The following is a 23,943-nucleotide window of genomic DNA, read 5'->3' as shown; positions in this document are numbered from 1 at the left end:
CTACTTTCCCTCTTAAGTAAAACCCAGTGTTTATGTAAGAGAGGGAACACTTGACCTCCACCCTGTTGGGGTCTCTGGCTGATCCTGAGAATTAAGTTGACATAAGACAAATTAACAGGAGAAAAACATACAGATTTTTACACGTACACAGGAGCCTCTCTTGGAGAATGAAGACCCAGAGAAATAGCAAAACCCAAGTGTGTATGTAGTAGATTGAACAAAGACAGATAACTGTGGAAAAGTAACTAAAGTGTTTAGGGAAGTGATGGTGTGTTGACTAAACTGACTGATCATCATTTCACAATATACACCTACATCAAATCATTATCACCGTGTTGTACGTCTTAAACTTACAGTGTTACCTCTGTAAGTTTCATCTAAGATGAAGTTACATCAGTAAAGCTGAAAAAAGTAAAAATTAAAATGTACAGGGAAGGTAAATTTCCTATATTCTTCTAAAGGAAGAAAAAGAGTTATTTTAACAAGGTCTGTTTGTACAGATTTTTCTCTGCTTCAGCTCCTGTCTCTGGTGACAAGATGTCTCTTTTCTCTTGGTACAGGGAGGGCACCTTTCACATGGGGGTTTTACGCCCTGTTTTCAGAAAGAAAAGGGGAGCTCAGAGTGTTACGGGTTTTTTGTATCTGTATTTTTCAAGTGCCTTTACTCAAAATAATCCATATGCCTGGGGCGGGGGTAAGGGATATTCTGCTGCCCTTCATTCGTATCTGCTCTTCCCAAGCATCATTCTGGAGAGAAATATAAGAAATACCAAGAAAGTGACCCTAGGGACCATCAAAACCTTGTCAAGTTTGAATTCTGAGCACATCTATTGAGAATTACAGGGCTGGTTCAGGGGGCATACAATGAGTAAGATTTTGTTTTATTTTGTTCTTGTCTTGAGAAGCTCTAATCTAAAAAAGAACAGACTGTTGTACAACAATCCGTAACTCATATGCCGAGTAAGTACTCCACTGGTAGCAAAAGCAAAATGTTCTCAGATAAAATAGATGATAGAAATTTCTGCCTCTAACTTCGTCCTAAGAAAGAACTTCCCAGATAGAAAGTTCATTCTGCACTAGAATAGATCACATGGGAAGGTGATGAGCTCTTTAATTCAGTCCTATTGTGGAGCATTTCATAAAGAAAAGCATGAAAATGAAACAAGCACAGGTGTTCCAATACTTATTTTGCGCAATGAAGCCACCCGCCTGAGCCCTGCAGGATGCTGTCAGCTAGGGGATGCAGAGAGGGAGGAGGCAAGAGGAGAACATGGAGACTAGCACCAGTCGTTGCTGTGTGCCAGACATTGTCCTGAATGCTTCATGCGTCAAATCTCTGAAGGAGACACGTTATCATTATAACCACAGTGTAATCTGGAAACTGAGGTGAGGAAATATAAAATCCCTCACACAAGGTTCGCCTGGTACCCGGCAGACCGTGATCCTACATCGCCTCAACCCAAGGGAGGAGGTGGAGGGAGAAAGGAAAGAAAGAATTGAGACACATGGGTCAGGGCCAAGACAGCTCCCAAACTGACCCTCCCAGGCTCCCATGGTCTATACTTGGTTAATTCTCCTGAAGCCAACAAGAGGGTTGAATATTCCTTCCTCAGTGACCTCAGAATTCCTTTATACATCTAAGGTTTTAGGATTTCACTGCCTGTGAAGCATTTTCATTGCTCTCTTCTTGAGTAAGAGCCTAAGACGAAGGGGTGCCTCAGCATCAACTTGCATCTAACATGAAATTTGAGCCGGGGACCAAATGTTCAGGATGAAACTTGAGATCAGCATTATTGTCCCATTTCACAGGTAGGGCAGCTGAGCCCCACAGAGGCTACATGACTTGCCCCTGAGATCCTAAAGTTAGTAGACGTTAGGACCCATTCTCTCGATCTGCCACTTACTAGCAGTATTCCTCTGAAAACTGATTTAACATGTCTGGGCCTCCGTTTCCTCACCTGTAAAAAAAGGAATAAGAAATATCCACATGGAATTGAAGATTGATGGCCTCATATGAGTGCTGTGTCTGGCCCCAGTAGGTTCTCAGTAAATGGTAGTTATCAATAATTGGGCATCAGGGATTAGAGAATGGAAGGAAATCTGCCTCTCCCCCGACACCACACCTTAAAGAAAAACTCAGACTATTGCTCTTTTGTTTGGTGGATCTTTCCACAAAGTAGAGAAAACTCTCTACTAGCTCCAGAATTTCTATATAGGAGGAGGTTAGGGATGACTACTAATTGGAGGGGGAGGCTAAGCCAGTCCTGGAGTGAACAGGACCCTGTTCCCTGATCAGTGAGCAGTGTCTGCCATGGCCTGAGGGGAGGGAGGGAGACATGTGCCCTATGTCATGTAAACCCTGCTCTGTGTTCTTCCAACAAGGACACGGGGCCTAACGAGGGTGTGCTGTGTGCTCTAGTGCTCTCTCCTGGCTCTGATGACAGAACGGAAGTAGACTGTCTAGTGTGTACAGAAGCCCGGTCATGCCCAGAGGACCCCAGGATGCAGACTGCAATGCCTTTTCTCCTCGGCTTTCTTCCAGACACTCTTCACACACAAGTGCGTCTACACGGGCAGAACCAGAAGCCTGAAGAGCGGCTGTGCCAGATACTGTAACACCACCGTGAAGGTGAGGCATGTGCGTGGCCAGGGTCCTCATCCAGGCCACCAGGTCCCAAACAGAAGCCAGCAGGCTGGGCAGCTCTTGGGCCCCAGAGTCCGTGTGGTCACAGGTTGCCTGTGGGGCCTTGGCAGTGTCTTCCTGCCGGGGGCTCCTCTGCCTGGCAGCCAGGTCACCCCTCCCTGTGTCCATCCATCCCATGGTTCCCTATTGCTCTTAGTATAGAGCTCACCCTCTGCAGTGTCTCCAGCTGGTCTCTTGCCCTCATGCCCACCTCAGAGTGTACTCCTTGGCCATTCCCTACTTGGAATTTTCTTCCAGGTTTGCTGGGGGCTGATTCATCTTTCAAGTCTCCATACAGCTGTCACCGCCTCAAGTGGCCTCCCCATCTCCCCTGCCTCTGCCCCCACGTTTGTCTTCCCAGCACTTACCACTCTCAGAAATCTTCGTATTTTTGTCTAGTTCATTGTCTCTTCCCTGACTAGACAGAACACAGGCTCCATGGGCACAAGCCTTTGTCTGTCTTGCTTTCATGGTCCCACAGCTGGCTGCCGGGGTCGGCCCTCAGGAGATCTGTGGTGAGCAGCAGGCTGCGCACAGCCCTGCCGGCGTCTGCAGAGGAGAAGTCACGCTTGTGAGGGAGGGAGGGGCTGATGCTGTTTATGATCATAATGGGAGGTGGAATGTCTTTCCTTTGAGGAACTGGCACTCTGCTTGGGATTTCAAAAGGTGACATGTGTTTTGTTTCTCAGATACCAAAGTGCTGCAAAGGCTTCTATGGGCCCGACTGCAACCAGTGTCCAGGAGGCTTCTCAGACCCGTGCTCCGGGAACGGACAGGTGATAAGGACTGAGGCTTTTCCACCAATGCCAAAGTTGACCTGTTTAAGTTGAAAAAATAATTTAAAACCACTAAACCAAGAAATGATACACTGCCAATCACTGATCCCAAGGAGTGAAAGAAACAGATCAGTTGCTAAAAGAGCAGAAGGTGTTTGCAGGAGAAGGAGTCTTGCCTGGTGGAGTGGCAGGGGGCTGGGTGTCCAGTGATGTTGCTTCTGATTTCCCTTCCTAGTGCTGACTGCATGACCTTGAGCAACTCAGCAAGGCTCCCACATTCCTCCTATGGGAGATAGCAGGGTTGGCCTGCATTGATCTCCAAGAATTTTTTAGGGGCCAAAATTTTGATTCTTTAAAAAAGAAAAAAATAAAACTGCCCAGTGAATGCTTTTTTTTTTTTAACCCATCTGCAAAACCTAGTGAAGTCTAAGGGCCAAAACTTAACTGTCCCAGCTTGGAGGCCAGAGCTAAACAAACAATGGTAAAAGTGGCTGTAATTCCTAGAGGAAATTGTAGATCTGCACATTTAAGAAATCCACATTGAAAATATGCCTCTTTCAAGGGGAAGGAAAAACTGTGTGACCACCAGGTGGGGACACCACACAGGCAAGGGGAACAGAGCGAAGCTGGTACAAATTAACTACTGTAGCAGGTGGTCAGGTCAGGACCCATGCCCAATTCTGATGTATGTCAATCAATACAAATCTACCCTTGAAATAGCCAAGGACCTGCGGGGCAAGATGCTCACACTGAAGAGAGAAACACTGCAGCTTGGAGTCCCAGAGCCGAGCACGTGAGCATCTGGAGAGAAAGGTGGCCTTCATTTTGAAGGCCAGTGGCTGATCAGGCCATCCCTTAAGCATTGTTTAGACATTTTAGTTCACCATTGTGACCCCCGCCCCCATGACTTCCCGTAAAGCTCTGAATCCTGGCTCAGGACCCCCGTATGTCACTGTCTTAGCTTCCTACCTGATGCCCATGACTCCATTTTCCACAAGGGGTCCCAAAGAGTCATTTAAGGCAGAATTAAATTTGAGGCAAAGAAGCAGGCCAGGAAAGGAAAGCGTCTGGGACTCCTTTCCAGGGCCTGTGTTGGCCTAATGGACAGGGCCCGTCCTTTGCTCACAGTGCGCTGACGGCCACGACGGCAACGGGACTTGCATCTGCCAGGAGGGCTTCCAAGGCTCCCAGTGTCAGTTCTGCTCGGACCCCGATAAATACGGACCTCAGTGTGACAAAAGTAAGTGTCGCTTTCAGACCCACCTTCTGCTGCTTAGTGGAGGTCCCTGTAGCAAGCCGGCGGGGCAGGCCTGCATCGGGTGCCCCTCAGCTTGGTGGATGCGCTCATCACCAGGCGTTTCTTAAGCACTTGGGTCCCAGATGGGAGCACGTGTCACACTGCTGGGCCCCACTCATAGAGTTTGTGCCACAGCAGACCTGGGTGGTAGCTGAGGATTTGCATTTCTAACAAGTCCCCTGGGGTGCCTACGCTGCTGGCCCAGACCATGCTTTGAAAACCAGTCCCATAAGGTTTCCCCACATACCTGAAGTGAGCATGGGTTCTATACCAAGAAACAGACTCACTCCCCATCTTTCAAGCAGTCCTTTTCCATCAGCTCCTCCCTTTGTAAAATGTGTGACCTTGGGCTGGTTACTACACCTCCCTAGGCCTCAATTTCCTCATCTATAAAATGGGGTAACAGTAGTAACTACCCCGTAAGGTTAATACAAGTTTTAAGTGGAAAGCACTTGCCTAGAACAGCGCCAGTCACCTAGTATGTGCTCCCAGTATGCTGGCCGCTGTCACTATTATTTTTACTGTTGCTATTATTCTAAGTTCAGTGACATAAATGTCAAGAAGCTCATAGAACATGTAGAAAGTTCCACAACACTAGGCCCTGAAAAACATGCAGTTATATAATCTTAGAAAATACATTATGTTCTTAAAAATAACATCGTGTGAATGTTTAAGTGTTTCGATAGACATATACATCTGTTTCTTTATCTAAGCTTAGAATTTGATAGGAAAAAAAAATTAATAGATCAGAGCTTGCTGTAGAGTCAGACCAACCTGGAGTTAAATCCCTACTCTGCAAGTTACTGGCTGTATGACCTTAGAAAGTCTCTCATTGAAACTCAGTTTCCCCATTTATAGAATGAAGACAATACTGGTACCCACTTCACAGGCTGTTGATTAAGTTAGATTATAATTTAGAACTTTAGCCCAGAGAAGACACCTAGCAAGTAATCAGTAAATGAAGTCATTCTTATTACTATCACTGCTAACTCCTCTCATAACACACCATGCCTCTCCTCTCTGACTTCGTCTGATCTGCACAACTACCTCTCAAGACAGATGGGACACCAGAGCCCAGCAGAATCAAGGCTGCCGATCCTAGTCCAGTGCGCTTTTCACCAAATAAGGTTTCCCAGGAAAAAAAAAATAGGGGTTTATTCCAAAGCCGGATGACATTGGCATTTTTGCGAGGCCAGAGTGCCACGGCGAGGGCCAGAGAGGTAGGCTTCCTGCTCCAGCACCTCTGGTCTGGGTCTGGGGCTGCCCACGTCTCATGCAGGGGATCCTCTGCTTTGTTCTGGGGTCGTCTTCCTTGCAAACTGACTTGCTTTAAAGTCTATGAAAGGTCTTTTTTGTTTTAAATCTAGCTGTGCTTTTCCAGCCCCACCCTCCCTCACTGTTTCTCTTTCCTGGATGTTGGCTCCAAGCCCCCCACCCCACTAATTCCTCTCTTGTCAGCTCTTTCTGGGGCAAAACCAGATTCTGTTGTTTCCAGTCATACTCTAGCCCCCAACTCCTTACCACCTGCCTTTGAAAATCTCCAGAGTGTTGTTTTTACTCCTGTGTACAGAGGAACCTGCCTCTGATAAGCTGGCTCACGTTGCAGTTTTTAAATACTTGTAATCAAAAGCAAAGTTAGCAGCTGAAGTTTGAGATGGTTAACAGGCCGGTGGAAATGCCAGTGTTACTTGTGGTCACTAACAAAAAGGAATTTGAAGGCCTGAGTTCAAGTCCCTGTTTGGGAACTTACCAGTTTGACAAGTTAGGCAATTTGCTTCACCTCTCTGGGCCTCAGTTTCCTACTCTGGAAAATGGGGGTGATAAAAGAACCTTCCTCTGAGGCTGGTGACTGTTAATAAGAGGATAGAAGTTAAAGGCTGGCCCAAGGCTAGAGCAAGGTCAGTGTGCAGATACTGGCCATGGGTTATCACTGGTTTGCTGTGTTAGAGTGAAGAACAAGTATGTAAGCCACACAACAGAGGCTGTGCTGGCAGGAGAAATCACTTCTGTTTATTCCAGAATGTCTTCATGAAAAGGTGAGAAGTTTCCAGACTAAACTCTCCTACCACGAAGTAGATGAAAATTGAGCCCCTTGGCCTCCTTCACACCACCACAAGCCACCCTCGCCCCTGCACCCCACGTACAGACCTGTGAAGCAGCCCAGAGACCAAGCTCTTCTCACTGAGGGTTGTCCCCAACACACGGGGAAAGGTGCTGAGATATAGCGTCCAGAGCCTTCCCGGGCTCAGCTCCAGATTATCCTCTGACAGGAGTGAGTAGGGGGGAGGACCCTGTCCTCCATGACTCCTGAGCCCCACTGCTGAGCTTGTCCCCCATGCCCTGAATGTCCCTCGTCCTTCCCTTTCAGAATGTCTGTGCATTTTTGGAACCTGTGACAACAGGATTGACAGTGACGGGACCTGCCTCGCCGGCACTTGCAGGGGCGGCTCCACTGGGAGGTTCTGCCACAAGCAGACCTCAGCCTGCGGGCCCTACATGCAGTTCTGTCACATTCACGCCACCTGTGAATTCAGCAATGGGACAGCAAGGTAGGCTTTTGGGGATGGGGGGGGTGCCGCCCTTAACCACCCATGGCCACTTTGTTACCTATAGACAGACCTAACCCATATCTGTAGTCTTTGTCAATTGAGGCTGCCAACGTGGCTTTTGTGGAGAAAACTTCAGACTGAGCTGGGGCCAAGTTGCATCACTCCCTGCTTTGAGACATACCAGCTGTGTGACCTTGGGCAGTTACTGAACCTCTCTGAGCCTCACTCTCCTCATCAGTATAGTAAAGACAATGCTGCCTACCTAGCAGGGCAGTAATGGAGATTAGAAAAACTGAATACCAATGTACCCAGCACCGGGGCAAGCACATCATAGGTATTCAGTCGTGGAAACTACAATTACTATCATCACTCACGTGAAGGAAATGAAAGTTTGCCCGCCAACTTTCCAACTGTTTAAAAGTGGCTTTACCTTCAAGGCCATGAATAATAACTGCCCTGTTAAAGGCATCTTACAGGAAATTGGGTCTCTGCTCCCTGGATCGCCATTTGTTTTCTTAATCCTGTCTAACATATGCAGTGGGCTTGGAGGGGAAATGTCAGAGGAGATTTTCTTCTCTAGAAATATCTAGTTCAAAGGCAGTAACCATGCAAAAAAAAAAAAAATCCTGGGAAATGCAGGTAAACATGTGGAATTCTTGGCCTTATTTTTGCAGCACTTTTCTTAATGTGTCATTCCCTGCTTATTTGCTTACCTGTTCAAGGTCTGTCTCCCCCTCTGGTCTGCAGGTGGCATGCAGCAGAGACTGACTGTGCCCTTCTGTGGTGGTACAATAGAAATGCATCTTCCCAGGGAGTTAGTATATACATCAGTGCATAAGGCAAAGTCACAGGTCGTCAAAATTGCCCTTAAAACCTCTTAGATCACCCACAAAGGACTATCAACAAGGGTCTTATTTACTATATAAACTTAAGTAAATCATTGTTGGAACAGAGCAGTCTGTTTCTTCATTTGGGGACCAGCTGAAGTACTTAGTTCCTCTAGGATTCTTGATACATGAAAAATAATTTTATTTAGATTTTTGTGAAGCCCACATGACTGAATTTCCAGTGAGAGTGACGTGGGATTATGATGGAACCACAGGGTGTCCCCGCACAGTCACAAGGCACTCAGTAAATATTGGTTGAATGAGCCTGCAGACTCTGTGGGCGCATGGCATCAGGCACCTGAGAATGTTGGGCTCTGAAAAGAAGACATCTGAGGGACCAGAAAAGGGACAGAGGGGAGGTCTCACTTGATTGGCACATTCAAATAGTTAGAAAACTTGCACAAAACAGTAGAGTCGTTCTCTGCTGAACCAAAGATAGTAACGTGAGGTATAAAGGGCAACCCAACAAGAGCAGAGAAGCCACCTGATGTCCAGCCCTAGAAGATGCAGGTGGGAGCAAGGGCCCTGCTGACCGCTCCTCATGTGTTAGCTCATCACGATGTACCACAGCTGCAGGAAGGAGACATTAGACCCATTTTCCAGATGAGGAAACAGTCTCCCAGAGGTTAAGGAACTCACCCAGGTCACACAGCTGCTAAGAGACAGGGACTAGATTCTCACCCACGTGTTTCTGACCGCAGAGCCAGACGTGCCTGTGACCACCATGGCACCTGGTTCCCGCAACGAGGGCAAAACATCCAGCCACCTGTCCATGAACCCATTCATCCCTAGCTGGCTGGTCTTGGGAGGGAGGGGTCTCGGTGCTTGCATTTCTGGGGCTGACTTTGTGTACTCACTGTTCTTTGCAGGTGTGTATGCAAAGCAGGATATGAAGGGGACGGAATCCTCTGTTCAGAGATGGACCCTTGTTTGGGATTAACCTCGGGGGGCTGTAGCCGAAATGTGAGTGTTGGTCTTTTGTTTCCAAACTGCCAGGTATTTTAGGGAATCCTGAACCCTTCTGAAGTGTCAGGTGACTTTTCACCACATGAGGCACATTTGCTTCAACCCTGTGTCTTAAAGGCGGCGCCAGGTGCCTTCTGTGAGCCTCCGCTCCCTAAATCCACATGTCTGAGGGAAGTGGTGGGTCCACGTTTACAAAGGCCTTGGGCTTTCAGAAGCACAGCCTGAGAGTCAGATACTGGAGATCATTAGTAATAAACTTTTGGTTCAGACGTTACGGCTTACAGGCAGCTTGAATGTGCATGATCTCATTTGATCCTCTCACCTCCCAAAGAAGCAGATGTTTAATCCTATTTTACCAATTAGAAAACTGAGGCTCAGGATGTTAAGTGACTTGCCCTGAGTTCTTTTAGTGTCAGGTATAGCCCAAACCTACCTTTGCTTTCACTAATGTCTTTTAAATGCCACCACCACCACCTGGCCAAGGTCACCTCCGTTCCTTACTCAGCTTAATAGCTGCTCTCCCTGCTACTTCTCTTGCCTATACTCACAGCCAGAGTGGCTTGAAATGGATCAGGTCATGTTTCCCCCATGCTGAAACCCCTTCTGGAACTCCCCCTGGCTCTGAGAATGAAATCAGATGCACGTGCCTTGCCCTGCCCACCAGACCCCCCCCCCTCATCCTTGGGCCAGCCCCACCCATGCAGTCTCATCTCAACAACTTATCTTGCATTTCACTCCCTACCAACCTGTCCTGCAGCCTCCCACTGTGATCATCCTGAGAGGCCTGGAGCTAGCACAGTTAGGAGCTTGGGCTTCAGCATCATCTAGACCTGGGTTCATGCCTTCTTGTAGCTGTGTGAACTTGGGCAAGTTACTTAACTCCTTTGAGCCTCAGTTTCCTTACCTGTAAAATAGAAATAATAAGAGTACCATCCTCAGGATGATGGCTTAACACCTACACAACATTAAGTACAGTCCCTGGATCAGTAAATGTCAGTAATGTTAGTGGTGGTGGCCAGTAGCTGGCCAACAACAAGCAAATTTGCTCTTAAAATCACCTCCCCTCGTTTCCCATTGATCTCAATGCAATTGTGCATTTTAATCCCTTCCATTGCATTCCATGCAAATTTATGTTTCTATAATGTGCTTCTGGAACCCTTTTTTTGCATTTGGAATCATGTGGCTGGATTAAGGTTTCAGAAGTTACACTGCTTCTTTCCTGCTGCAGGCAGAATGCATCAGAACTGGCAGGGGGACCCACACCTGCGTGTGCCATCAGGGGTGGACCGGGGATGGAAGAGATTGCTCAGAGATCAACAACTGCCTTCTGCCCCGAGCTGGCGGCTGCCACCGCAACGCAACCTGCCTGTACATCGGCCCCGGGCAGGTAGGTGCACCGAGGTGGAGAGCACAGAGGAAGCAGGAATGCTGCAGTGACTTCTCCCCCCTAGACACAGAAGTGCTTTGGCTAGAACTTACTGCAGCTTTTTTTATCATTTGTAGTAATGGGAAGGGGTTAATTGTCATAGCAAACCTCTGACATTGCTACTATTTTTTTTTCACCTTTTGACCCCATTCACCCTCATCCCTGCCTCTGGCAACCACCAATCTGCTCTCTGCATCTATAAGCTTGATTTTGTTTGTTTGTTTTTAGATTCCCCATATAAGTGAGGTTATATAGTATTTGTCTTTCTCTGACCTCATTCTCTTAACATATTGCCCTCAAGGTCCATCCATGTTGTTGCCAATGGCAAGATTTCATTCTTTTTATGACTGAATAATATTCTAATGCATATATCCACCACATCTTCTTTATCCACTCATCTGTTGATGAGCACTTAGGTTGCTTCCACATCTTGGCTATTGTAAATAATGCTGTGATGAACATGGGAGTGCATATATCTTTTCAAGTTACTGTTTTTATTTTCTTCAGATAAGTACCCAGAAGCAGAATAGCTGGATCACATGGTAGTTCTATTATTAGTTTTTTCAGGAACCTGTATACTATTTTCCATAAGGGTTGTACCAATTTACATTCACACCAACAGTGCACAGGTGTTCCCTTTTCTCTACATCCTTCCCAAAACATTTCGTGCCTTTTTGATGATTGCCATTCTAACAGGTGTGGGGTGATATCGCATTGTGGTTTTGATTTGCATTTCCCTGATGATTAGTGATGTTGAGCATCTTTTCATGTACCTGTTGGTTATATGTATGTCTTTGGAAAAGTGTCTATTCAGATCTTCTGCCTATTTTTAAAGTTGGACTGTTTGGTTTTGTGCTGTGAGTTGTGGGTCCTTTATGTATTTTGGATATTAACCCCTTATCATATACATGATTTATAAGTATTTTCTCCCATTCCTTAGGTTGCCTTTTATTTTGTTGATGGTTTCCTTTGCTATACAGAAGCTTTTCAGTTTGATGTAGTCCCACTTGTTTGTTTCTGCTTTTGTTGCCACTTAGGTACTATTATTATTCCATCTTATAAAAGAGGAAATTGAGGCATGGAGAGGCTAAATACTTCACTTGTATTGCACAGAACCCAAGTCATGATGTGAGATTCACCAGTCTGGAGTCAGACTGTCTCCAGAACTGCCCTCTTGGTCACCACCCTTGACCACACTCTATATTTCTGTGCCACTCTACCATTTGTTGATCACTTTCACTTAACCTCATTTAAAGGAGACTGAGGCAGAGAACACTTTCTAAGGAATTAATGAGCTCCAGAGGAGGTGATGACAGCTGTATTAGGATTGTAGCCATGTAAAAGTCCTAATCATGAAAGAACTCCCTGCATTCTTATGTCTCGCCAAGCATTTGGCCAACAATTCCATTAATTTTTGACTCACCTGAGTTGCCAGCTTGCATTTGAGAAAGAAAAACAATTTCTTGGTCCAGTGTTAGTTTGCTAAGGCTGCTGTCAACAAAGTGTCACCATCTGGGTGTCATGGAACCACACAGCACTGTATCGTCTCACAGTACTGAAAGCTAGAGGTCCAAGCTCAAGTGTCAGCAGGTTTGGTTCCTTCTAAGGGCTGTGATGACACATCTGTTCCATGCCTCTCTCCCAGCTCTGGGTGGTTTGCTGACAGTCCTGGGCATTCTTTGGCTTATGCATGCATCACCCTGATCTCTGCCTTCATGTTTGCACAACATTCTCCCTGTGTGTATGTCTGTGTCCAAATCTTCCCTTTTTATCAGGACACCAGTCATATTGGATTAGGGACCCACCCTACTGCAGTTTGACCTTAACTTATTACATGTTAACAATCCTATTTCCAAATAAGGTCACGTTCTGAGGTACTGGGGGTCAGGACTTCAGCATGTGAAAGAGATGGGCACAATTCAACCCGTAATAGCATCTATTCCCTCTCTGCTCTAACTTCCTTTCTGCAGACAAATTTGAAAAGCCTTCTGATGGGGGAGATGGAGGAAGAGCAAGGCCTTTTATATAGTGTTATATGAGAAATAAAACAGACCACATCTAGGATTGCCCTTAGTAGTTACCAGTTAGCTTGAAAACTTGTAGATATTCCAAATAGGCACAAATTCTAATTACCATGAATATTTACCTTAAAAGACAGACCAGGTTTGGGTTAGTATGGCAGGAAGTTGTCAAGGTTGCGGGTGCAGGGAGGTGCTACCCCATCCAAGTAGAGAAGATTAAACATCCTGGTTTATAAGGTCTTGCCCTCCCACATAAAGATGTATACATGTGCTTCTGTATGCATGTATTTGTATATAAGATACCCAATTTACCTTATAAGGCATACATAGCAAATAATACTTATACTCTTAAAGATAAAAATTCATAAATAGAAGTTCTGTTCACTTTTTCCCACAACTTAATGGGTTGTCTTATATCACTTGGATCCACTCTCTAGACCAGTCCCTCAGTAATCCTCCTCCAATCAAATGCTCCTGCTTTCCCACCTCTGTTCATGTCTCTGACAAATGCCCTCAGCTTGCATGAATTCCCCACTCCTCCTGCCCTCTGTCAGGGTCCAGCCATGTCCCACTTCCCAGAAGAACATGCCCAGCTCATCCCCGCCTCCTCTGAAAAGGCGCATCCTTTCAGAGATTTTTCCATCATTCTTCCTCATCACAGAAGCATCTCATGTTCCAGTTCATCCATAAGACTTACAACAACTCTTGTTTTCCAGTGTTTCTTAACATTGGACTCTTCTTATTTACTTTGTATGCTTTGTCTTCCTCTCCTGAGTGAAAACAGCTTAAAGGTTCATCACTGTTTCTGTAATAGTTACTCAATTCCTTTGTTATCTGTTGAAGAGATTACTCCTTTCTAAATTATGTTTTGCATTTCAAAATAATGTTTAATAATGGAAGACATTTTGGAAAATAAAAAAGTAGAGAAAAAATTTAAACCATTTGCAGTGTCCCCCACAATTACCATTTGATATATTTTTTCCTTCTGCTCTTTTTCATACATAAGTTCTTATTTGCTGCTACATTGTTGCAGTTCACTGCAGTTTTGTTTGGTTCCTATACTATACTTAGCACAAACATTTCCCCATTTTGTCATATAACCCATCATCATCATCATATTTAATAGCTGCATGACCAAGGCCACTGCTTCTGGGGTGTAGTTTGTGATCCACATGAAGGACCCAGCCTGTGGGGCAAGCAGGGCCAGAAACCCAGCCTGCACCCTGCTCACCAAGGTATGTACCCCAGAAGGAGGACGTTTTTGTTGTGTGATGTTAATGTCTACCTGCTGAGCCACATGCCATGGGTTGTCCATGGCATCTCAACATGAATTGAGGTGGTTCCTTACTCAGATTTGTTTGCTCAGAGGGGATGCCTGTTCTAAATTACACAATGCACCTTATAGACTCGCAGTGGTCCTGTGCTTGGATCTCCACCAAGTGGATGCCCCATGACTTACTTAATCTTCCCCTCTTAGATGGATGGGCCAGTTTTTAAATGTGATGCTCTTTAGGGTCTAAGTTCTCTCTGAGACAAATCCCCATATGGCCCCTCTAGGGTAATGAATTCAAAAATTAAGTACCGAGGAACTATCAGACTGGGAAATGCAATGTAGGATGTGGAGACCAGTAGCTTTGGAATCCGAAGTGTAACAAAAGAAAGACATTAACGGTGTTCTCTGCAAGGAACAAACAGCTATGTTTTCCATAGTTCATTTCTCAGTGCCATGTGAGGGCAAGACATGGAAGGCAGTCATTTTCAATAATCCCTTTGACTTTGCTCTTGGAATTACAGAATGAGTGTGAGTGCAAGAAAGGATTTCGAGGCAATGGGATTGACTGTGAACCAATAACTTCATGTTTGGAACACACTGGGAAATGTCATCCACTGGTGAGTTACTTGAGTTTTTTTTCAGCCCTAAAAAAAAAAATACTTAGAAGGATGGGCTATTTTAACTCTGGGCTTAACAATGAACAAAACCTCTCTTACCCGCAAAGGGAATCCCTAAGCAGAATGTGAATAATTATTGCAACTTTTTCACCCCATTCCAAAGCTGGGAAGAATCAACATACAATTGCCAGATAAAATACTAGATTTCCAGGTAAATCTGTATTTCAGATAAATGACAATCCTTCAGCACAAGTTTGTCCCAAATATTACACAGGACAAATTTATACTAAAAATTATTCATAACGTATCTAAAATTCATATTTAACCTGGTATTTTTATTTGCTAAATCTGGCGATTCTAAATCAACTGGATGGTTTAAAGGGTAACTAGACTCCCATTGTGAATGTCACGGCACAGTTTTACCCAAGGTATTGCCCATTCAAGGGTAGATTGAGCCTTGTGTCTAAATTGTGGAGGAGCTGGTCATGTCCATGTATGTAAAGGAACACCGTTAAGCATGCAGCATCAGAACCAGTGAAGACGACACCTTACTCACAGCGCTCCTGGTTATAGGTAACAGGATCCACGCAAATCAACTTAAGCAAAAAGGGAATTTGTTGGATGTACACCTTCCCCCACCCCAGCATAGCTCCATTGGCAGGAATTACAACGACCTCCCAAGGGCTTAGAATCCAGATCAAGGCAGCTTCTTCCCTCAATCCTCTGAGAACATGTAACTTCTCACTTTACTTCTCCCTGTGCTTTTACTTTCTTTCTATCTGCCTCTCTGTCTCCCAACTTTAAATGCCGTTCTGTGCATCTTGGGACACGTGACTCCTTGTTCTTAGAGGGACATCAACCCCCACTACCAGTGATGCCCACTAACTTACCGGCAGCCCATGTCCCAGTTCCAACTCATAGGAGAAAGAATCTGACCAGCCCAGCTGGGTCCAGGTGTCCACATAGCCTGTCAGTGATGGCCAGGGGATGGGGTGGCATATGAACAGGACTTCCAGGCCCACCCCTCGTATGTGTTGGGGGCAGTAATTTTCAAAGAAAAGTGGGGGCACATGCTCCTAAAGTATCTGTCATCCAAGAATCAGGCAGGAGAGTACTTCATAAAGCTGAAAAAGCTCCAACACTCTTGCTTCATTTAAGCCTAACCAAGCCCTGACATTCCAAATGTGAGAGGAATTATTACAACTTTCACTTCTTTCCGAAGTGTGGAAGAACCAACATAGAGTTGTCAGATAAAGTGCAGGCCACCCAGTTACATTTGAGTTTCAGATTACAGTGAATCCTTTTCCAGCACAAGTGTGCCCCCAAATATTCCATGAGACATACTCATACAAAAACCTCTTCATTCATCTGAAATTCACATTAACTGGTGTCCTGATTTCTGCTTGCTAAATATGGCAGGAATGAAAAGAAAGAATTTAATTGTGATTACGTAAGAGCTGCACTAAACCTGCAGACAGGACTGCCAGTTACTTCCACCATCTTTCAGCCCCGAATTTGCAGCTCTCACTGTAGACGGACCCTGAGGCCTCACGGATGTACCTCATATCTAATGCTTTAGTTAGGAAAGCAAACCATACCTCTCATCTTCTTTGTATCAGGCAACCTGTCAGTTTACTTCTTCTGGCGTCTGGAGCTGTGTTTGCCAAGAGGGCTATGAAGGAGACGGCCTTCTTTGCTATGGAAATGCTGCAGTGGTAAGTCCTCTGAGTGGAACTCCAGTATAGAATAATAAAGGCAAAACTCTTTCAGTTAAAAAAAAAAAAAAAGCTCTTAGTTAGGATGCTGTTAAAGTGCTCTACCAATCATTTGCTCCAGGAGACTATCTGAAAAAAAGCTGTAAATGGCCTTTGTGCGCTGTGGGTCACAAATTTTCTACAGGTTGAAGGAAAGTAACCTTTATTTTGAAAGTAACCTTTATTCTGTGTACCAAGCAGTCTTGGCTTTCCTTTCTTTCCATTCTGCCTCTTTCCAGTCCCACGTTTCCCAAATAAGCAAATAACTGGCACCTCCTGAGCTCTCTGAGTGATCTTGTCTGGGTTGTGTGGCCACTATAGGTACCCAGGCACCCCGGGTTACCCCGTCTGTGTGTGTGTGTGTGCGCATACATCTTCTGTGTACCAGGCATCTTACTAAGTCCTTAACATGCAAAACCTCATTTAAACCTCAGCCCAACCCTCTGGGCTGTGCTATTATTATGCCCATTTTATAGAGGAGGAAACTGAGAGCTAAGCAGACTTCACCCAAGGTTACTCAGCTGTCTATGTGCAGAGCCCGAGCACTTGGTGGCCAGGATGTTCGTCAGCAGAGCACGTGTCCCACCCAGTTGTCTGTCTCCCCACTGTCACCTGGGACTGTCAGCTCTCGATGACAGGTCTTGGTCTGGCTTCCTACTTCACTGCTACTGTTTATAAAGATGTGTTGAAATGAGAGATGAAATAAATTGGTGATTTTTCTCATTGCTTACTTTTTGTTCAGCTCACTGGAGTTTGGTTCCTGCCCCTCCTCTCAATGGCAACCACTAGCCTAACAATCCCAGGACAACCCCTGCCCTCATGTGCTCCTTGGTGGCTGCAGCCCCTGACCTTGGCCTCCCTGCCTGTCAGAGTCCTCCCCACCCTTCACCACGCACCGTTTTTTCTACTCATCCCATCCAGCCCATCTCCTGACACCCAGACCATGGAGCGTGCGCCAAACATTCTCTCTGAAATGTCCAGGCCACATTTCCTAAAACCCTAAAACCCTGCTTTCACGGGGTCCCTCTCTTGCAACAGAAAAAAGGTAAAGTCCAAACTGTCAGTCTGGTGCTCCAACATCTTCACAGGAACTCAACTCACTTTCCTCCCAACCATCTTGGCTGAGCTGTCACCTGCCCAGCTCAGAGCTGGCTCCATTCCCCTCCCCGCCAGCCTCAGGTCTTTCTACCCAGCTGTACCCTCCTCTCCTTTAAAGCAGCCCCGTGAAGGGATTTACCAAGTGTCTCAGCTCTTGTACTCATCCATTTACTAACTTATTTACTTTCCTGTTGTTGTTGAAAAATAGTTGATTTACAATGTTGTGTTAGTTTCTGGTGTGCACATAGTGATTCAGTTACACATATATACGTGTATATTTATATTCTTTTTCATTCTAGGTTATTACAATATATTGAATATAGGTCCCTGTGCTATACAGTTGGGCCTTGTTATTTATCTGTTTTACATGTAGTAGTTAGTATCTGCTAATCCTAAACTCCTGATTTATCCCTCCTCCTCTTTCCCCTTTGGTAACCATAAGTTAGTTTTCTGTCTGTGAGTCTGTTTTTGTTCTGTAAATAAGTTCATCTGTGTCCATTTTTAGATTCTACATATAAGAGATATCATATGGTTTTTTTCTTTCTCTTTCTGCCTTACTTCACTTAGAGTGACGATCTCCAGGTCCATCCATGTTACAGTAAATGGCATTATTTCATTTCATGGCTGAATAGTATTCGATTGTGTAAATATACCACATCTTCTTGTCATCTGTCAATGGACATTTAGGTTGTTTCCATGTCTTGGCTATTGTAAATAGTGCTGCTGTGAACATTGGGTGCATGTATCTTTTTGAATTAGAGTTTTCTCCGGGTATTAATTGACTTTTTAACCAGTATTTACTAACTTACTCAGTAACCTCAACTACTCCCAAAAAGGAATTGAAACAGCTCTGAGATTTATTGCCTTTTGGTAAATTTGCACATAATAATTGTTACTGCCATTTTCATGGTGTTTAATAGTTTTACAAATGTTTTTATTTACATTAATGAATGTAATACTCATAATCCCAGGAGCAAGGCATCATCATTTTCATTTTTCAGGTGAGCACTTGGGTTCTCAGAGATTTTAAGTGACTTTCCTAAAATCACACAGCTGGTAAATGGCAGACCCAGGAATTGAATCCAGTCTTTTTTAACTCAAAGTCCAGAGCTTTGTTTACTCTATCACCCCTTCAGACATCACTGATCTACTGGCACTGTTGGCTATCTTTTCGAATATTAACTTCCCCAAAATAACCATAAATTGCATGAGATCAGGGGCCATCTTTTCTTTTTCATATCTGATATCCTCCTTCACTCCAACCTGGTGCCAGCTGTGGTGGTTCAATATATATGTTCATTAATAAATCCCATGATGGATAAATTTAAAATATCAGTGGCTGATACTTACTGAGCATGTCATGCACTCCAGCCTCTATTTTGAGCACTTTAAAAACATTAACTCCTCTAATTTCCACCTCAGCCCTATCAGTTGGAGCTTTTATCATCCCCATTTTACAGCTGGGAACCATGAAACCCAGAGAGATTAAGTAACTTGCCTGAAGAACTAGGAAATGGCTGAACTAGAAAGGAAACCCAGGTGGTTTAGGCTGAGTCCCAAGCCCTTGCTCAACGCTGGCTCTGAGAGCAGGCAGTTTACCGAGCTCTGTGACCCTCTGTAGGGTTGGATGGCCATGGTCTTACAACCTAAATTCTAATTTGGAAGAACTTCAAGTTGTTGTTTGTTTCGCTTGAAGTTTCTGGAATTATTTCCTTACCTTGAATATAGAGGCTAATTCGAGCCATTAAGCAGGAAGTAAATGCATGGGTCTGGCTACGTGGGGATTCATCTGGCCCGGGGACCGTTCATGTTGGCGGGAGGCTGGCAGGGAAGACAAGCTGTTCCTGGGGAGGCTAAGTGCGGCTGCCCCGAGATGTGCTGTGGTTATACTTCTCACTGATCCTCCTCTGTGTTCTTTCCTCTCTTCTCCCTCCCTTGCACTAAATGAATAAGGAATTGTCCTTCCTCTCTGCAGCAGCTGTATTTAACGAGTGGATAAATGTGAGTACCTTTGTTGGAATTAGTTAGGATTGGGAATGTATGTCATTTTAGAAATTTGGAATGCATATTATAGAAAACGCAGCTGGTGAGGGGAAGGGCACATGTCTAAAGCAGTGGTTCTCAGCCCTGACTCCACTTTAGAACCCTTTGGAACACATTGTTTTCAATGGCCGTGCCTAGGTTCCTACCCCTAGACCCTCTGATGTGATTGAGCAGAGGTTTGACCCAGGTATCAGTGTATTTTAAAACTTTACCAGCTGGTTCTAACACACAACCAGGGCTAAGAACTTCTGGCCTAGGATAAGCTGGGGGAGCCAATTCTTCAATTAATCCAAATATACAAGGATAGCTCATTCACCACAGAGGTCTTTTTTAAAAATCAGCGTAGTTCATCATCATAATTCACCAAGTTAGATTTGGGATTCATAGTTGTAATACTATAATATTTCATGTGTGTTTCGCTCTCAGCCCAATGTGTCCAGAGGAACTCTTCCCTCTCCCTTGGAGAGTTCTGTAACAAAGAATCCAGTCCCCACCCTCCCCAATTGTCTGAATCTCTGTCATCTTTGCCCAAGTGACCCCAGGTGGCAGGTTCAGCCAGCCATCATGACAGATGGTTTGTCCCCTTCAAGAAGACAGGTGCCCAGATATGTGGTGTCTGGCCAGCACCCACTCCAGGACAGCTTCCTGTTGCTTCTGTGTGGGACCTCTCTGACCCCACCACAAGGAAGAGCAGGGAGGGTCCTGTTTTGTGTGCTGATTTCCATATGAGCTGACCCCACACGCATCAGCTTGCTCAGTGGTGTGCTGGACCCAGTTCATTCTAGCTCATGAGAGCACGTCTTTCCCAGCCCCACTCTCAACACTGTCGTGGTGGTACTTGATCAGCCATGGTGGGAGTACTTACACCACAGGAATCAGTGAAACTACAAACCAGTTGCTAAGTATAAGCCCATCACTTCTTTTACCCAGAACTAGCTGTGGGTGAGTAGATAAAGTTTGATTTCAGGCCTCCAGTCTCTGTTTTATGCGGAAACTGTTCTGTAATCATCTATCATCCTTATTCCAAAAGCATCCAAAGATTCTCAAGATTCTCTGCACATATGCACACATACATATGCACACACATGCATGATTCTATCAAAACTGTTCTCTGCCTTTTCATTTAGACTAAAGGGTAAATGATAATGACTCGAAGTGTGACCTGATCAGGAAAATTTGCCTTTTGACAAGGTTCACACATTTAAATAAAAGGAGTGAGTCTCAGAAGGGAGAATGAGGCATCAGCCGGTAGGTGGGATGCATTTGGGAAAGGGGTCCCTGGGACCTTTCCAGTATCTGTGAAACTGTATCACATGGGAAATTATCATCTCTGTGTTGTCAGCCCTATTTGTCCTCTAACATGAGTCAGGCCACTTTGTTTTCCTTCTGTGATTCAGAATGCTTCCCTCCAACCCATGCTATCAGCTGCCTCAAACCTCACTGTCCTGGTACCTTCCCAGCAAGCTATTGAGGACATGGACCAAGATGAGAAAGCCTTTTGGTTGACCAAGAGCAACATTCCCACCCTAATAAAGTAGGCATCATGTATTTTATTTCTCATGGTAACTTAATGGCATCAATGTGAATGAAGTTCAGTGGAAGGAAGCCACGTGGTCCTTCAGGTCTGTGGGACTGAACATATTCTAGGATCTTTCACCTCCGTCCCCCATTATGGAAGCAGTCAATTTTATTGACAGCCAGCTCTGTGCTAACTGCTTTACAGACAACTTAGTGAATCCTCCCAACCACCCCATGAAATAGATATTATAATTATTCCCATTTTACAGATGTGGAAACTGAGGCACAGGGTAATTAACTCACCCAAGGTGCCATGGCTGATCATTGCAGGGGGAGATTTTGAATCTGGTGTTCTGGCTTCAGAACCTATTCTCTTAATTCAAAATGCCACTGCCTCAAGCACTGATATCTCACGAGAGCCCTCATGGACTGTTGTTTTAGATACCACACGCTACTAGGCACATACGGAGTGGCAGACCTGCAGGCCTTGTCACCTTTGGACATGCTGGCAACGTCTTTGCAGGGCAACTTCCTCCACTTGGCAAAGTCAGATGGGGTAAGAGACCACCATATTTTTTTTTGTTTTGTGGAAACGTGACCTATGTTCACATTGTACTTTTAAATTTTTTCTGTTATGGACATTTCCAAACCTGAGCAAAAATAGACCTAGAATAAAACCTCCATGTAGGTATCAACAATTATCAACATGGGAAAAAAATGAAATAAAAAGAAGAGGAATAGATCAAACAGAGGCCCCTTTACCTGTATAAATATGGAAGAATATGTAAAGAATTTTGATTGTTCCAACACAAATCTAGAGTGACTTTTAAAAATCTGTATCCCCAGATAACTTGTATACAGAAATTTTAAAGTTCACAAATAAAATTAGAAACCGGAGACTTTGAAAATAAAAAAAAAAAACAATATCAACATGTATTGATACACACACACACAGTTACTCTGTAGCAGGGATCCTATAAAATCTGGCTCTCTGCCCACTGGTTGGCCACAGGCTCTTCATGACAGACCACAGACTGATCCAGAAAGACAAATCTTTCAGTTCTTCTGGGTGAAAGCTGTGCAGTTTCACAACGTTGATTTTTGTGGTTTCCTCTCCTCTTCTCCCACCACTGCCCTTTATTTGAAATTCCTCCAGGAACCCTGGGTGCAGAGGGGGACTTGCATCACCCTGAACATTGTGGTTGGGAGCTGGTTACTGGCAACCTTCTAACTAAGTTGTTACAGATTACTACAGTTTCATATTAAGTTAGAGTCGGTCAACATATATCCTTTGAACACCTACTATGCGCCAGGAACTGATCTGAGTGCTGGAGACAGGACAATGCACAAGGAGGAGCAGGGTACAGAAGCTCACCTTGTGGCACTTACTTCAGTGTGTCAGGGACTTGGATTCGGTCTTCCGGGAGGAAGCTGGCTGCCCTGCTGCATGTGGTGGTGTTTCACAGCTCCTTCTCTGAATCTCACAAGATGAAAATGAAGACTGCTGGGAAGGGAGAACTGCCACTTCAGTGGAGCATGTGCCACAGTCAGAATGTTTTAGAATTGCTGCTCTGAAGCATTTCTGCCTTCCTCCTCATCAGTGATGGCGCTGTGAAAAGGCTTGATGCCTAGACTTACCCAAATGTATGTGCTTTATCAGAGCATTCCTTTTAGAAAGCGGAAAAGAGTTACATACAGTTGCAGGGACTTGTGACATCTTATGATCATTCTAGAGCATCGCATACATATATCAGACAATGGCTGGTTTTCCACTGGTGTTTTAAATCATTGATTCTATTAGCAAGCATTAACCGAACACCCACCCTGGTCAGGCTCATCCCAACTTCTGTAGTTTCAAAGGTAAGTCAACCAAGACCTCTGACCTGGAGGAGCTAACCGTCAAAGACACAGTTGTAATGAGTCCTTTTTTTTTTAATTCTTATTTTTTATTGAAGCATAGTTGATTTACAATGTTAGTTTCAGGTGTACAGCCAAGCGATTCAGTTATACATATATGTACATTTTTTTTTCGGATTTGTCCCATTACATCTTATAATGAGTCTTTTATTATGCCTGATATAAATGTCCCCTGTAACCAAAAGAGATGGGCAAGGTGGCCAGGAATGTTTGCTTCAGAGCTTCTGCTGATGTGCTCAGGGTGAGGCAAGTCCCCTCTGCACCCAGGGTTCCCAGGAGGAATTCCAAACAAAGGGCAGTGGTGGGAGGAGAGGAGAGGAGACCAGAGAGAGTGGAGCCCAGTTTTGTCATGGTTGGTGGGTGGCTGTGCGAGTGGGCAGGTTAGGTGTTCTTAGCTCCATTCCCTCATGTAATTAATATTCCTGAAAAGTCAGTAACTGTCTGTATTAGTTTGCTAATGCTGCTATAACAAAGAATGACAGACTGGGTGGCTTAAACAGCAGAAATTTTTGTCTCACCATTCTGAAGGCTGGAAGGCCAAGGACAAGGTGTGGGCAGGGTTGGTTGGGTCTGAAGGCTGTGGGGGCAGCAGCTTTCCCAGGCTCTCATCTTGCCTTGTAAGTGGCTGTCCTCGTATTCACAGGGTGTTCTCCCACAGAGCTGTCTGTGTCCACATGTCCTCTTCTTATAAGGACACCAGTTTTACAGGACTAGGGCTCACCCTGCTGACCTCATTTTAACTTGATGGCCTCTGTAAAGCCCTTGTTTCAAATAAGGTCCCATTCTGAGGCTCTAGTGGTTAGGGCCCCAACATATGAAGCCGGGGGACACAATTCAACCCACAACACTATCTACAGTGTTTTTCCAACTGCAGGGTCACCTTAGTGAGCCTCAGCCACCACTTTTTTTAATGAGGTAGAGTGAAGTGGAAGAGAATCAATGACCAGGTATCTCCCACATGGTGGAGGAAAGTATTGTTTCATTTCAATTTTGTATGTGTATGTGTGTGTAATGTCAAATGGCTCACAATTTTAAAATATTTCTGTGTGTCATGGTCCAAACGTGTGACGGTCACTACTGCTCAAAAAGTGGAACACCCAGAAATAATTTCAGTCCCT

At 44.8% G+C, this 23,943-nt stretch overlaps 1 protein-coding gene across 3 annotated transcripts in view; it reads left to right on the top strand.

Annotated features, from left to right (window-relative positions):
• The window catches only part of STAB2 (stabilin 2), a 134,035-nt gene that overhangs the window by 48,911 nt on the left and 61,181 nt on the right, over window positions 1-23,943 (top strand). For all 3 annotated transcript variants that reach the window (XR_012510696.1, XM_074375158.1, XM_074375157.1), the window contains 11 exons: window positions 2,543-2,629; window positions 3,373-3,459; window positions 4,588-4,699; window positions 7,125-7,305; window positions 9,062-9,155; window positions 10,387-10,545; window positions 14,400-14,495; window positions 16,115-16,210; window positions 19,301-19,348; window positions 20,788-20,924; window positions 21,350-21,464. Coding sequence is in view for 2 of the 3 variants with exons in the window: in XM_074375158.1 (XP_074231259.1) it covers window positions 2,543-2,629; window positions 3,373-3,459; window positions 4,588-4,699; window positions 7,125-7,305; window positions 9,062-9,155; window positions 10,387-10,545; window positions 14,400-14,495; window positions 16,115-16,210; window positions 19,301-19,348; window positions 20,788-20,924; window positions 21,350-21,464 (1,212 nt within the window). In the remaining variant the exon portion in view is untranslated. The remainder of the gene's footprint in view (window positions 1-2,542; window positions 2,630-3,372; window positions 3,460-4,587; window positions 4,700-7,124; window positions 7,306-9,061; window positions 9,156-10,386; window positions 10,546-14,399; window positions 14,496-16,114; window positions 16,211-19,300; window positions 19,349-20,787; window positions 20,925-21,349; window positions 21,465-23,943) is intronic.

This window comes from Camelus bactrianus, chromosome 12 (genome assembly GCF_048773025.1).
Source record: "Camelus bactrianus isolate YW-2024 breed Bactrian camel chromosome 12, ASM4877302v1, whole genome shotgun sequence".
NCBI lineage: Eukaryota > Metazoa > Chordata > Mammalia > Artiodactyla > Camelidae > Camelus > Camelus bactrianus.
Note: the sequence above shows the minus strand (reverse complement) of the source record. Positions and strands in the feature narration are given on the sequence as shown.